Below are 13,598 nucleotides of genomic sequence, written 5' to 3' on the forward strand. Positions count from 1 at the left end.
ACTTCAAAGTTTTTGCTATATGTTCGGAAATTCCTTGCACATAAGTTAAGAGAGGAATGAGAGTTATTTCCTCTTGAGCAGAAGAGGCAGGGATCTAATAACTGTTGAATGCTTTTTTTATGGAAGACATCACTAAAATCATTTAATAAGAAAGTTGACTTAATCTGTTTTAATTCTTTCTGTAGAAGTTTGTCCCAAGAAAACAAAAGATGGACATGATGTATTAATGGATAATGGTGTGATTCTGCTTGGATACAACTGCCTATATAAGTCTTCCTCTGAAAAACTTAGTTATAGACTGCCATCTGCTTGACAAAGAATTGTAGATTCAAAAAGCTGTTTGATTATCCTCATCTTTTTCTAAGATGAACTGGATGTTGTGAAGAACATAAGTCTTGCATCAAGCATCAGCCTGAACAGTCTGGAGTTGCTGAACACATGCCATCTCTCTATGTGGGAGGTTTTTGGTATTGAGACCACATTATGAATTAAATAATGAGTTTAATAAAAATAAGCAATTAAAACCCGACAAGTTTCATAAGTCATATGACTTACATCATCAGGAGTACTGGTACAGAAAAGTTTCACACAACAAAAGCCTATTAACAATTAATTACACATATTAGATGTTTTTGATAACTTCAACTGTTACATATAATTGATAAACATACACCATCAGATTTATTTAGATTAGGGCAATGGAGCAACATTTCATAAGTTTATTTATAAAAATCTTCTATAAGAAATTGTCTTTTATGAACGATTCTTGTTTTATTCCAGTGAACTCTATGCTTGATAGAGATGGCATGTAAATGTATGGCATAGAGTTCTGGAATAAGACAGAATCCTTCATAAAAGGCAATTTCTTATAGAACATTTTTATAAATAAACTTATGAAATGTTACTCCACTGCCCTAATCTAAATAAATCTGATGGTGTATGTTTATCTCTTTTATGAAAGAGAGTACTTTTTTAAATCAGCTGGTATTTCCTAATTTTTAATTATATATAATTACGTTTTAGTTGGGAAAATATTGACTGCTTTTGTTATCTTACACTAGCTATTAAGGTGTGGTGGTGCTTTTAGAATTTTCTGTTATTGTATAATCACTGTTTCATCTTTGTTACTGAAGATGCTCTGGTTGAAACATAGGTGAAAATTTTACACAAACATTTTTTGTGTGAGTTTTCCATTTTTTGTATTTTATTCTTAGTATGCTTGCTCATATTCTGATCTTGAAACAAACATAGCAGTCTTATTCTGTCTGTTGTGTATTATGGAGCTGAGACATACATTGTGTAAGAGTGACAATTAGAGACTTGATGCTTTTGATGAATAGTTTTTAAGAACGAGTTGTCAAGTCCGTTGAAGAACTTCCAGATATGACCGTGGGCCTGTAAAACTGCTTTGGCAATCTGTTGAACTTTGATGGAGTACAACTTTTCCGTAGTGTTATTGTCAATTTTCTCTAGAGCAGTGACAATTGCTGGACAAGAATAGTTATATGCAGGTTAGATATATGCTTCTTTGACTCCTGGACAGTTCTTACATATTTCATACTTCTAGTACCATCCAGCTGAATTTTCATGCGTTTAAAATGTTCCTTCCTTAGTCTGGTGATGATTGTGGTTATTTCTCTATTTCTATTCATTTCGCTGATTTCACTCTTCTTCTTGATAGTTTGTTGTACCAATCTTATTTTTGCTACATAGTTAGCATCAGTTAGTGATAGTGGGTGTAAATTTTGAGGTTAAGCATCTTACTTCTTTGGCTAGTCTGTCTGCTCTCTCATTGCCTTCAATATTTACATGGGCTGGTATCCATTGCAGCGTACAGTTCTTATTTTTTAAATTTAAAGTTGTCAATTGTTCGTGAATTTCTGTGTGAGTTTTGCTTTTCCATTTTTTAATGCCTCAAGTGCAGATTTTGAGTCACTGTAGATGGTTACTGTAGAGCTGTTATTCCTCCTGTAATGTGTATTACAGGAGGAACTTGAGAGCTGCTTGTATGACTGTTAATTCACAAGTGAAGTTTGAAGCTATTTTGTCAGCTGTGATTTTGATTTATGTTTCCTTGCCTCCAGGTAGAGTTAGAAAAACCTTTCATCCTCCTTGGGTGCTTCATCAGATGATCCATCAGTATAGGTAGTGACATAGTTTAGATTATTTAAGTGATGTATAGTGTCAAGTCCTTTTCTTTTATTTTCATGCTGTGAATGCTTTTTTTGAAGAAGGTGCTAGGAGATTTAATCATTGTGTTTTTTGGTAGTATAGTGGAAAAGAATGGCTCTTTGTTTATTTCAATGGACAGGTGCTCTAAGTTGATCTGTTTTCTAATTTCATGATCATATTGTAAAGTAGGTGATCTCTTTAGTCTAGATTTTCCTGTATAGGCATCAAAAGTCCTGAGTGACATGTGATCCTGTTTTGGCTCCAGATTCTGTTAGTGAATTTAACTGTGGAGAGTTTTCTTCTGTCTTTTAGTATGTGAAGCCCACACTCTTGTTGAGCTTTTAAATTATTTGGGGATGAGACTGCACCTATAATAATTTTTGCTGCTCTTGATTGCATTCTATCAAGTTTTTCTTTTGAGCTAGTAGAAGCCAGAGCCCAGATTGATGAGGCATATTCCATAGTGGGTCATATGAGCGCCATATATGTAGTTTGAATGTCTTTGGTTTTGCACCCACTTTGTTTCACAAAGCCTTTTGATGATATTAAGCTTTTTAAGAGCTTTATTAGATATATTTGTAACATGAATTGTAAATCTCAATTCAATATTTAGGGATAGGCCTAAGTATTTTGCAGACTGTTTTTCCTATTTTGGTATTATATATTTTGATTTGGGGGTTGTAATTGTGTCTAATTTTTCTATCAGTGGAGAAGATACTCAGTTTTGTTTTTTCTGGGTTTATCTGTAATTTAATTCCTTTGCCCATCTTTCCTAAGCCTTTTATTGAATTATTTAGGACTTTTTCAGATTGTTGATTATTACTGCTTGTGTGCCAGATTGCTATATCGTCTGCATAGCATGCTTTTTGTGCAATTATGTGAGGATGGATATTCTTCATATAGATGAGAAATAGGAGTGGACTTAAGACAGAACCTTGTGGGACTCCAGCCCAAGTTCGATGCATGTTGGAATAAATTCCATTAACTTTTAATTTCATTTTTCTTTCTTTCATGAAATCAGAAATCCAAATTAATGCAATTCCCCTTATTCCAGTATTGTATGCAATTTTTATTAATTTTTGTCTCCAAACACGGTTGAAGGCAGTTGTGAGATCCAAGAATATTGCAGTTGTCTTCTTAGGTGTTTTTTCTTGAAAATCATCTATGACTGATTGGCAAAGATAAATAATTGATCTTCTGTACAGTGTTGAGACCTGTATGCAGTTTGGTAGAAGTTGATCTTGTTATTTTCTAAGAGCCAATTCATAAGTCTGGTATGTATTAATCTGTCATTGTCCCTTGTTTAGTTTGCAGAGAGTGCTAGTCAAAGCTATTGGTCTGTAACTTTTACAGTCACTAGGGTTTTTGCTAGTGTTTTAGTAAGGGTATAATGACTGATGTTTTCCAGATTTTTGGTAGTTTACCTGTAGTCCAGGAAATGTTAAATATCTTCAGAAGGCAGTTTTTGGCTATTTTCCCTATGTTTTTAATCATGTATCCGAAGATAAATTCCGGGTGATTTGTCAGGGTCAATTTGCTAGTTCTGTCATTGTGAGGTCTTGAGTAAAAGATGTCTTCAGAAGGATAGGTTCTGGATTGTATTAGATGTTTTGCAATTTTCCTGCACCTTTTGTCTTCTTTGTTGTATCGCAGTTTGCTTACTTTAGAGCAGGGGGTGTCAAACTGGCGACCTGCGCCACGTGCAGCTCCCAAAGCAATTTCTTGTGGATCCCGACGCCTCAAGGAAAGATTTAAAAAAAAGGATGATTGCCTTTTATAATAAAACAAAAATACCGTATTTATTCGAATATAACTTGCCCTCGCATATGACTCGCACCCCTGTACCCTGATTTTACTTTATGAAAAAAAGAAATTAAAAAGTTTTGCATATACATCGCACACAAAAATAAAGTTTAACCACTTTCACTTCAGGATGATAACTCGCTCCCCCACGGTAAACAACACGCCTTCCCCAACTGCCATTACACTGCAGGCGCAAGAAAAACAAGTAGTTTTATTGTACCACTGAATAAAGTACAGAGACATTTTCTGTCTGTGTAATATATTTCTCAACATGAATAATATATTTCTTTAGTGTGATTAGAGCAACTGGTATAAAAACAGCACTGACTAATGAATCACGTCTCCTCCCACATTAACCATGCATGTAGACTCAAGCAAAACTATATGTTGCACCAGCAAACACAGTATATAACTAAAATCTATTATTGTTTTTAGTTAGATATGTGTAAATGTCCCCACTAACTCAAACACAAAGCTGCAATAAAATTCGTAAACGTGTTAAAACTAAGACATATAGAGTGAATGTTATGACAGTTTCAGATATTATGGAATTTGGTTGGAGAGAATTAGTGTTTCAGCTCAAAAATGTAGGCTTGACTTTGTGTTTTGGTAACACAATCTTTTGTTAATACCGCACCAATCATATCCACATCTTCATAGCTGTTCTATCTCTATTGGCCTACCATTACTGTCTATTTCACCTTCTGCTTTCACTTCTCAGACATTCGTGAAGGTTGTTCATTACATATCTAAAATCTTGTAAATTACTTATAATTTTTACTTGGAATAATGGGAAAGAAGATGACGCTATTTGGTTAGATGACTTTGACAATGTACACAAGGAAACTGTTCTCAAGGCTGGAAGTAGCTATAATGAAGAGAATATTCTTGGTAAGTCATTCTCATTTTCAGTTTTGTTTTCTGAAAACTTTACTTTCTAAAAATCCCCGCATATATCTCGTACCATGATTTTTTAGCTTTAATTTTGGGAAAATAAAGTGCGAGTTATATTCGAGTAAATACAGTATAGATTTATTCATTTTCATATGATTTATGGTTACAATATGGATGCAACAACCTGCTATAATATAATTGCAGTAATAAAAATTTATATCCCAATTTCAATGTTAGATCCGATCTTAATCAATCGCAAACTATATTTATGCTTTCATTGTTAATTTATAGCACGCTGCTTGTAGCGTGCTGAAAAAGTTGAATTCTATTGGCTACCAGCTGCTCACGTAGCGTGCAGCATACGCACTCATGTGAATCCAGCTATGAGTTTATAATTGCCTGCTACAGTCAATCAATGTTCTTTGAAGTCAGTGTGCCAAACATGATTCAATGACAACCTAGCAGTGAGAGAGAGAGAATCCCTTTTATTATTATTATTTTTTATTTGCAATAGTATCGTGCACTGGTCTACAATTTTGTGCGTTTTTATTCATACATTTTTATAAAAATTGTTAACAATATTAATAATATATTTATTCACCGAGGCAATGTCACTTTCCAAGCCAATGAGAGAAAGAAAAATTGCTGATGAAGGGAGAAAATTTCAAGAAAAATGGGAATTGAATTACTTCTGCACTGAAATAAAGGACACGAAACAATTAGTGTCGCCAAAGAATATACTATAAAAAGGCACTATGATAAAATTCAAAAAGAACAATATTCATGCTTTGAGGGTAAACTGAAGAAGAAAAATTAAAAAGTATGAAGAATTCACTTCAAAGCCAACAACAAATATTTTCAAAGATTATGAAAGATAATGAATCAGCAGTGAGAGCCAGTTATGAAATCAGGTATTTATTGGCGAAACATTCCAAACTTTTTAGTGACGGTTCCTTGGTTAAGGAGTGTATGATAAAAGCAGCCGAAAATGTATGTCCCAAAAATATGCAAGTATTTCGTGATATTTCTTTGTTCAGAAATACTGTGATCAAAAGAATAACGAAATGGCAAGATAATCTGCGTGACCAGTTGCAAAAAATATCAGTAAGTGTACAGTGCTTTTCAATTGCACTTGACGAAAGAGTCGATATTCATGATGTGGCTGAAGTTGCTTTGTTTCTTCAGGCTTGCGACGACAATATGAATATTACTGAAGAGTTCTTGGAAATGATTCCCATCCATGGAACCACTACAGGGGAAGACATTTTTGATGCCGTGTGGTACATTTTGGAAAAATACCAACTTCCTCTGAACAGGCTTGTAGCAGTGACAACCAATGCTGCTCCAGCAATGACAGGTAAAAATAAAGGTTTTGTGTCAAGACTTGCAGCAACATTATAAAAAATGTTGCTGCAAGTCTGGATACATTACCTTAAAGGAAATGTATCCAGACATTTCAAAACTGCAATCTTTCCACTGCATTATTCATCAGCAGGTCATGTGCTCCAAAGTATTGGAAATGAGCAGCGTACTCAAGCCTGTGACAAATACTGTGAACTTCATCCGATCCAGAGGCCTCAATCACCGCCAGTTTGCACAATTTCTAAAAGACTTGGAGAGTGAATTTGAAGGGCTACCTTATTACACAGAGATTCGTTAGTTATCTTGTCATAAGGGTCTAAAAATTTTTTTTTTTTTTAGAGGATATCAAATTGATCCTAGAAATGAAAAATCATGATGTTGCATTTCTTAATGATCAGACATGCGTACAAGATCTAGCATTCTTACTTGATATTACAGGACATTTGAATGATTTAAATGTCAAATTCAGGGGAAAGATCAGTTAATAACACACATGTATGATGCACTGGCAAGTTTTAGATGTAAGTTTTATTTCAAAATCATTTAAAAGAGAATATTCTAAATTTCTTTCCTATGTGTGAACAGTTGAATAATAAGAATCAAAGTTTTACCTTTTCTCAATATTGTCCCAAACTAGAAAAGATGAAAGAAGAATTTGATGTGCTATTTAAAGATTTTAAGGAGCAAGAAGAAGTTTTTTCGCTTTTTACAGATCCTTTTTCCTTTAATTTCAAAAAAGCTCCAATTTGTATTCAAATGGAACTTATTGATTTCATTAATCAATAAGAAAATATACCAAAGAAGTCAGATCCATTTGTATTCAAATGGATCTGACTTCTTTGGTATACCAAGAAGTTTGTGTACCAAAAATATACAGTTATTTAGGTCAAAAATATCCAGGAATAAAAAAAGTTTGCAGCAAATATTCTGTTATTTTGGAAGCATCTATTTATGTGAACAATTATTCTCATGTATGAAAGGTAACAAAACAGATCAAGATTAACCGACATCAACCTTTCTGCCATAATGAAAGTCGTATGCTCACAATCTTTGAGTCCAAATTTTGGCAAGCTGGTTAATAATAAACGTTATCAAGTGTCGGGAAAAAATAAAATACTAAAATTAAATTACTATAATTATATTATGCAAGTATATATATTTTAACCTGAAAATATTATCATTTTTCCCCAAAATATTTTCAGTAACATTTAAAAAATTCCCCAAAATATAGACCCCCACCCCCCCTAAAAAAAATATATATATATATATATATATATATATATATATATAGAAGTATTTTATTTCAACACAAACACAAAAAATTTCAAACTAAGAGGAGACTGTAAATTTTTGTGATGGTTATAAATGAGAGTTTATACTTTATTTTAGTAAGTATAAGGATTTGATTTATTCAAATAAAATTTAATTTCGGTTTAAGTTGGATTAAGTAGTATCTATTGTAAATATTAATATAATAAAAATATTCTTTATATTATTATTATTTTTTTTTTGAGTTGTCATAATCATTATACAGTAGACTCTCGCCTATCCGGCCTAATGTGGCAGAAGGGCAGGCCGGATAACACAAAAGCCGGATAGGCCAGAGTTCTAGGCCTACATTTTCACACAAATGTGAAAAGGTAGGCCTAAGATGAAAGAGTCAAAACTTAAAGTTTTTGTTTTTGAAAAAGTCCTTGATAGATGACTGCTTCACCCTTTTAGCCCTCTTCCGTGACGCAATGTCCCTCCACTTACGCAGATGATATCAGCTGGCGTTGCTTCCTCCTGCTCACTAATGTACTGCAGCGCTGCCTCAATCATCTTGAACCCTTTCAAATGTGGGATGAGATTTTTCCTGTCATCTAAGGATGCCTCCTCTTCTCCCCCCCCCCCTGTCACCATTTCCACAATATTGTTGTCAGTTATTTCATCAACTTCGTCGTTTGACATACATTCTGTAATGTCCTCTGCAGTGACATCATCACAGCTCGGTACATTTTTGAGCAACGAAACAAGTTTATCGTTTTCATCTTCCACTTCAGTTTGGTCCAAAAGAATTTTCCAAGACTTTACAAGTGGTATGTTTCGAATCTCTTCCCATGCTTCGGCCATCCACCTTATGACATCTAGGAAGTCAATCTTTTTCAGAGTGGTTACGCAGTCTTCATTATTATCAATCACTGATATCAGCGAACTGAGATGACGCCGACGATACTTTAGCATGTCAAGGACGCCCCTGGTCCATCGGCTGACAAACAGCAGTCACATTGGGTGGTAAAAATAAAGCTTTGATGTCTCCATTTGTGAGTTCATCATTGGCAGGATGCGAAAGTGCGTTGTCAAGAAGTAGCACAGCTTTTCTTGGCAAATTGTTGTCTTTCAAATGTTTTTCTACAGTCAGTGCAAATATTCATTTTGGAACCAGGTTTTAAAGATTTCTGAATTCATCCATGAATTTCGTTCCTTGCTTTTCTTGTATCCTGGTGTAGCTGCTTCTATTTTTTATGCAAACGTTTTTGTAGGGAGCATCTTATAATTTAAACCGGTCTCATCGCAGTTGTACAACTGCTCCTCCAGAAATTCCCTCCTTTTCAGTAAGCTTAAAAAAAAAAATAGTCTTTGAACAAAGGTACAGCCTCTTTATCAGCAGATAAAGCCTCCCCACTTATGGTAATCTGGTGAATACTGAATCGTTTTTCCCACCGATCTAACCAACCATCACTGGCATTAAATTCCAAATCTTCTCTTTCTACATGTATTTGTCGCTTAAATTGCAATGCTTTTTCCTGCAATATCGGCCCAGTAATAGGCAAGCCTTTTCCTCTTAAGTGTTCATGCCACAAAAATAAAGCTTCCTCAACTTCTTTATGCTTACCTTTTCAGCATTGTTTTTCTTACTTACATTCCACTTCCACTAGCTTGGGCAGCACACCACTTTTCAATTTCTGCTCGATTTTTCTTCCAGTCTCCGACTGTACTTTTCTTGACACCTACTTCTGAAGCAATAGTTTTTGTCGTTACCCAAGAGTCTAGTCGCTTTATAGCACGTAGTTTCTCCTTCATAGTCACTACAACCTTTTTTCGTTTATCACCCATTTCATAATCTTTAATAAAAAAACAACGAAGCACACCAAATAACAATTTACTAACGTAACCAGGAACAGTGGCAAACGTATTCCACACTTGTGGACATCCGATACACAACTGACAAAGCGAGGAAATCCGCACTTTGCATGTCTTAACTTGTGTTATGCACACGGGTATGTAGGAGGATCGTAGCAGATGCCCACTTGCAACGCCTTGGCAAAGTAAATTACAGTACATATTCCTCATTTTATCACGGAGAATTACTGTATTATTATAATTCTCCGTGATAAAATCTGGGCTCCGGATAGTATGGAGGCTGAATAGTCGCGAGCCAGATAGACGAGAGTCTACTGTACTATTATTTTATGTCTTGTAATGACTTAGAATAAATAAAATTTTTGTTATTAATTTTCCAATTTATTTATACTCATTTTTTCACTTCCCTTCGATTCTAATTAGTGCAAGTTTTTTTAGTCAAATTTTTTGCGGCCCACTTGAGATACACTTTTATAGCAAATGGCCCGCGGTCCAATTGAGTTTCGCACTCCCGCTTTAGAGTAATGTTTGGCTAGTATATTTGCCATCTGTTTGTTTGTTGCTGCTGCTGTATTAGTTCCTGAGGAGATTGTGTTCGAAGAGTGCTCATTAACCAGAAGTGTTGTGTTATTTAATAATCTGAAGATATTCCAGTGTTGTGAGTCTTTTCCTGGTTCTAGTCTATTGTGGAATTCTTCTCACTTTTTTTGTTTGCAGTTTGAAATCTTCAATTTTTTGAGTTAATTCTATTAACTTCAGAAGGCAGTTTTTAGCCATTTCTCCCATGTTTTAATTATATGTCCAAAAATAACATTAATTCTGGGTGATTTGTCAAGGTCAGTTTGATTAATTGCTGTTTCTAATTATGTCATTGTGAGGTCCTGAGTCCTTTGATACTGAAGATGCTCTGTGAAATATAAGTGAAAATTTTACACATAAACATTTTTCCATGCGAGTTTTCCATTTTTTTGTATTTTATTCTTAGTATTCCTGCTCATATTCCAATCTTGAAACAAACATAGTAGTCTTTTTTTCTCTGTTGTGTATTATAGAGCTGAGACATACATTGTGTAAGAGTGATAATTAGAGACTTGATGTTTTTGATGAATGGTGCTTAAGGAATATCTTGAGAGTGTGATGATTTTGACTTCAAGAATGATGAGATATGTTGGATGGGTGGTCACCCACTTCTTAGCACTGTCCTGTATAAGGAAAGACTGCAAACCATTGCAGTCTTTCCTTATTGATACAAATATTGTTTACAAAAGAGACTTCAATTCTATTTTAATAGAATTGCAGTCTATTTGTAATTGTAAGGTAACCTTAATAGAATCAAACTAAACCTTAATAGAATTGAGATATAGTAGCATGAAGTGGCAACATCAGCAGATGATTAGAAAAGACACATCTTGCATAGGAATCTATTCAATCTGGTTTGCTTGAGGAACTTGTATGTGCATATATATTAAGTCACTTTTAAACGTTTTCACATACAGCAGTTGTGTTGTAAACAGGAAATTTATTTTTATAAATTTTGCAAAAAAAAATTTCATTTATAACTCCAAATATTTCTTTAGATATGAATGAGCATAGCTCACGGAGCCACAGTGTTTTCTTAATCAATGTGAAGCAAGAGCATATGGAAAATCAGAAAAAACTTAGTGGAAAATTATATTTAGTGGATTTAGCTGGAAGTGAAAAAGTAAGTTATAATTTGCAGTTAGTAATTTTATAATATACTGTATTATGGATTTTTAGACAGTATTTTAAAGCATTGTGACATATGAGTATTTTCTACATAGATATGGTAAAATGTAATTAGATTATCATCAGGGCTTGAAAAATGTGCTCATCTACTTGTCCATGATGAGCAAGAATTTTGATTTGATGATTAAAAAAATCAGAGTTTAATTGTCAGTTTTATTTACACAGTGCAATTCTGTGGCACATTGCATGCATAACTGGCCTGGTTGGCTAGTGGTTAGCATGTCCACTCTCCAGCAAAAGGCTGCAGGTTCGAATCCTGCTGTGGGCATGGATGTTGGTAATTGTCTGTGAAAATACAAGTAGTGATCGGTAGATGGCGTTGGTGTAGTTGGTGAATTGAGGCAGTTGTAGAATGGGTGCTCTCCCTTGATGAGTCTTTGGACTCCCTCGAAGTATTATCAGGTCATAATCATATTAATAATAATAATAAATATTTTGTTTTCACATCACATGTGTTGAGTCAATGCCAGTCATTATATTCTGTTTAGTTTTGTAGGTTGTGACTGATTTTATTGTAATGGAATGTGATCAATGAGGGGACAGGATATGCAGGCATCAATAAAATGTTTAAGTGCTCAGCATAATGCAAAGCAATCAGCTATTTGCAACTTGCTGTTTTATTTATTTACTTAATTATTTAATTTACTATTACATAATAGTAAACTAAATCAGTTTACTGATGAATGAGGACTAAATCAGTTACCAATGATAATGGTAATGAGCTTATTTTGTAAACGGTATATAATTTGCAAAATTGGAATCGTTAATAGTGGATATTAAATCTTGGAAAGATGAGAAAATGGTGTTACATTATTTATTTTTTTATATTTTTTTGTATATTTTCTAGAAATATATAATTTCTTATTTATCCTGAAAACATAACTTAAATGTTTTTTGAATGTTTTCTCAGTTGCTGCAGTGACATGTGACATCACTACTCCTGTCTGTCTGCCTGCCTGCCTGCTTTTTTTCATCAGTCAAAATTCAGAAAACTTACTAGTGTATTTAAATATGCCTGTGTGTGTGTAGACCTAAGGGTTTTATTTTATTGTGAGCTTTTATATTGATTTCTGCATCGACATTTGCTTATAATACAGAAGAAATTGTTTGAATTTTTTCATAAAGTGGTTTGAGATGTACTATGAACGTTAGAACTGAAAATGTGTGTGAAAATGATCGTGTATCATAAATAAATAATAATAAATGGTTGTGTGTTATTGATAAAAGGTATGAGCTTTTTCTTCATATCTCATAGGCTGATAAACACACTAATGATATAAGTGGTTCGCATATTGGCTTCAACATTAGTGATTAAAAGGGTTAAAAATTAGCAGAGCATTAATGAAAGCTTTTAAATAGACTCAGGCTGTGAATGAACACAAAACCATGATATATCAGTTAAACTATGTTGACACCTGACTAGTGACTTATTTTCTCGTGAGCCATCACAAAATTTTTCAAGCCCTGACTAGAGTAACCACCAGTTAAGCAGAGCTCCTGCTGTTTTCCTTGGGGAAACTTGGATAAACAGTTAAGTCAGATACATGAACAACTTCAGCAGAATTAAAGATAGGCACTACCTATATAACAAGCACAAAAGGAACAGAAATGGGGCAAGGAGAATAATTAGAAAAGTACCTTGCTGTCATAATTAGTATTTCTGAGATTAAAAACACCAAAACAGGTGATATCATTCTAAATATTAAGTATAAGATGATTGATTTGAACAGCAGGGATCAAGGAGAGGAGGGGACATCAATAGCATTCGAAGATAAACTTCTTTAATGGGAACCAATTTCAGTTAAAAAAAATTTCAAAACAGTAAATTGGATAATAAGGCCTGTTTGTAGTTATGATTTCATGGAAGGGTCTAGTGGGGAAGAAATACAGAATTTTGAGTCATAAAGAGTACGGTGATATAAAGAAAGAGGTAAAAGCAGCTTGTTATGTCGTCATCCCTTATAAATTTATAAGGGATGACGAAGCTGATATCCTAAAGTGATAAATAATAGTAACTTATTTATCACTTTAGGATATCAGCTATTCTGTTGCCGACAAATTTATAATTGTTTAAAATGACTGCGCCAACCGGCAATTGAATTCTGATACACAATTAGACAACTCTAATTTAATAAAGGGATCACGTGATTTGCAGTCGTGGCTCCCCTCTTTCTTTCTTATGAAAATGGAGTCCCCCTTTACTTATAAGAAGTTTTAATAAGTGGTAATTCAAATCTCAGAAACAACAGACTCATGAACCTTGACATAAAGAAATACATTTCTTATAAACACTTGCATAGATACACTTTATATAATAATTTCAATGCTAGAGGATCTGAACTCTCCCCCCCCCCTCCCTCTTTAGGTTAAGATATCCAAAATTTCAATTCTTATGTTTAAATGAATCAATCCTATATGTCTGTTATATTATTATGTTCAGACTCGACTATTCCATACAGGGTTACTCAGTACTCACT

General features: G+C 33.9%; 1 protein-coding gene across 2 annotated transcripts in view; it reads left to right on the plus strand.

Annotated features, from left to right (window-relative positions):
• Positions 1-13,598, plus strand: part of LOC150099979 (kinesin heavy chain-like) — a 579,478-nt gene that overhangs the window by 183,705 nt on the left and 382,175 nt on the right. For both annotated transcript variants that reach the window (XM_090403282.1, XM_090403283.1), the window contains exon 8: positions 10,932-11,056. In XM_090403282.1, the coding sequence (XP_090259408.1) occupies positions 10,932-11,056 (125 nt within the window). The remainder of the gene's footprint in view (positions 1-10,931; positions 11,057-13,598) is intronic.

This window comes from Typopeltis vanoorti, chromosome 13 (assembly GCF_054136105.1).
Source record: "Typopeltis vanoorti isolate ZY-2024b chromosome 13, IOZ_Tvanoo_1.0, whole genome shotgun sequence".
In the NCBI taxonomy this organism is placed as follows: domain Eukaryota; kingdom Metazoa; phylum Arthropoda; class Arachnida; order Uropygi; family Thelyphonidae; genus Typopeltis; species Typopeltis vanoorti.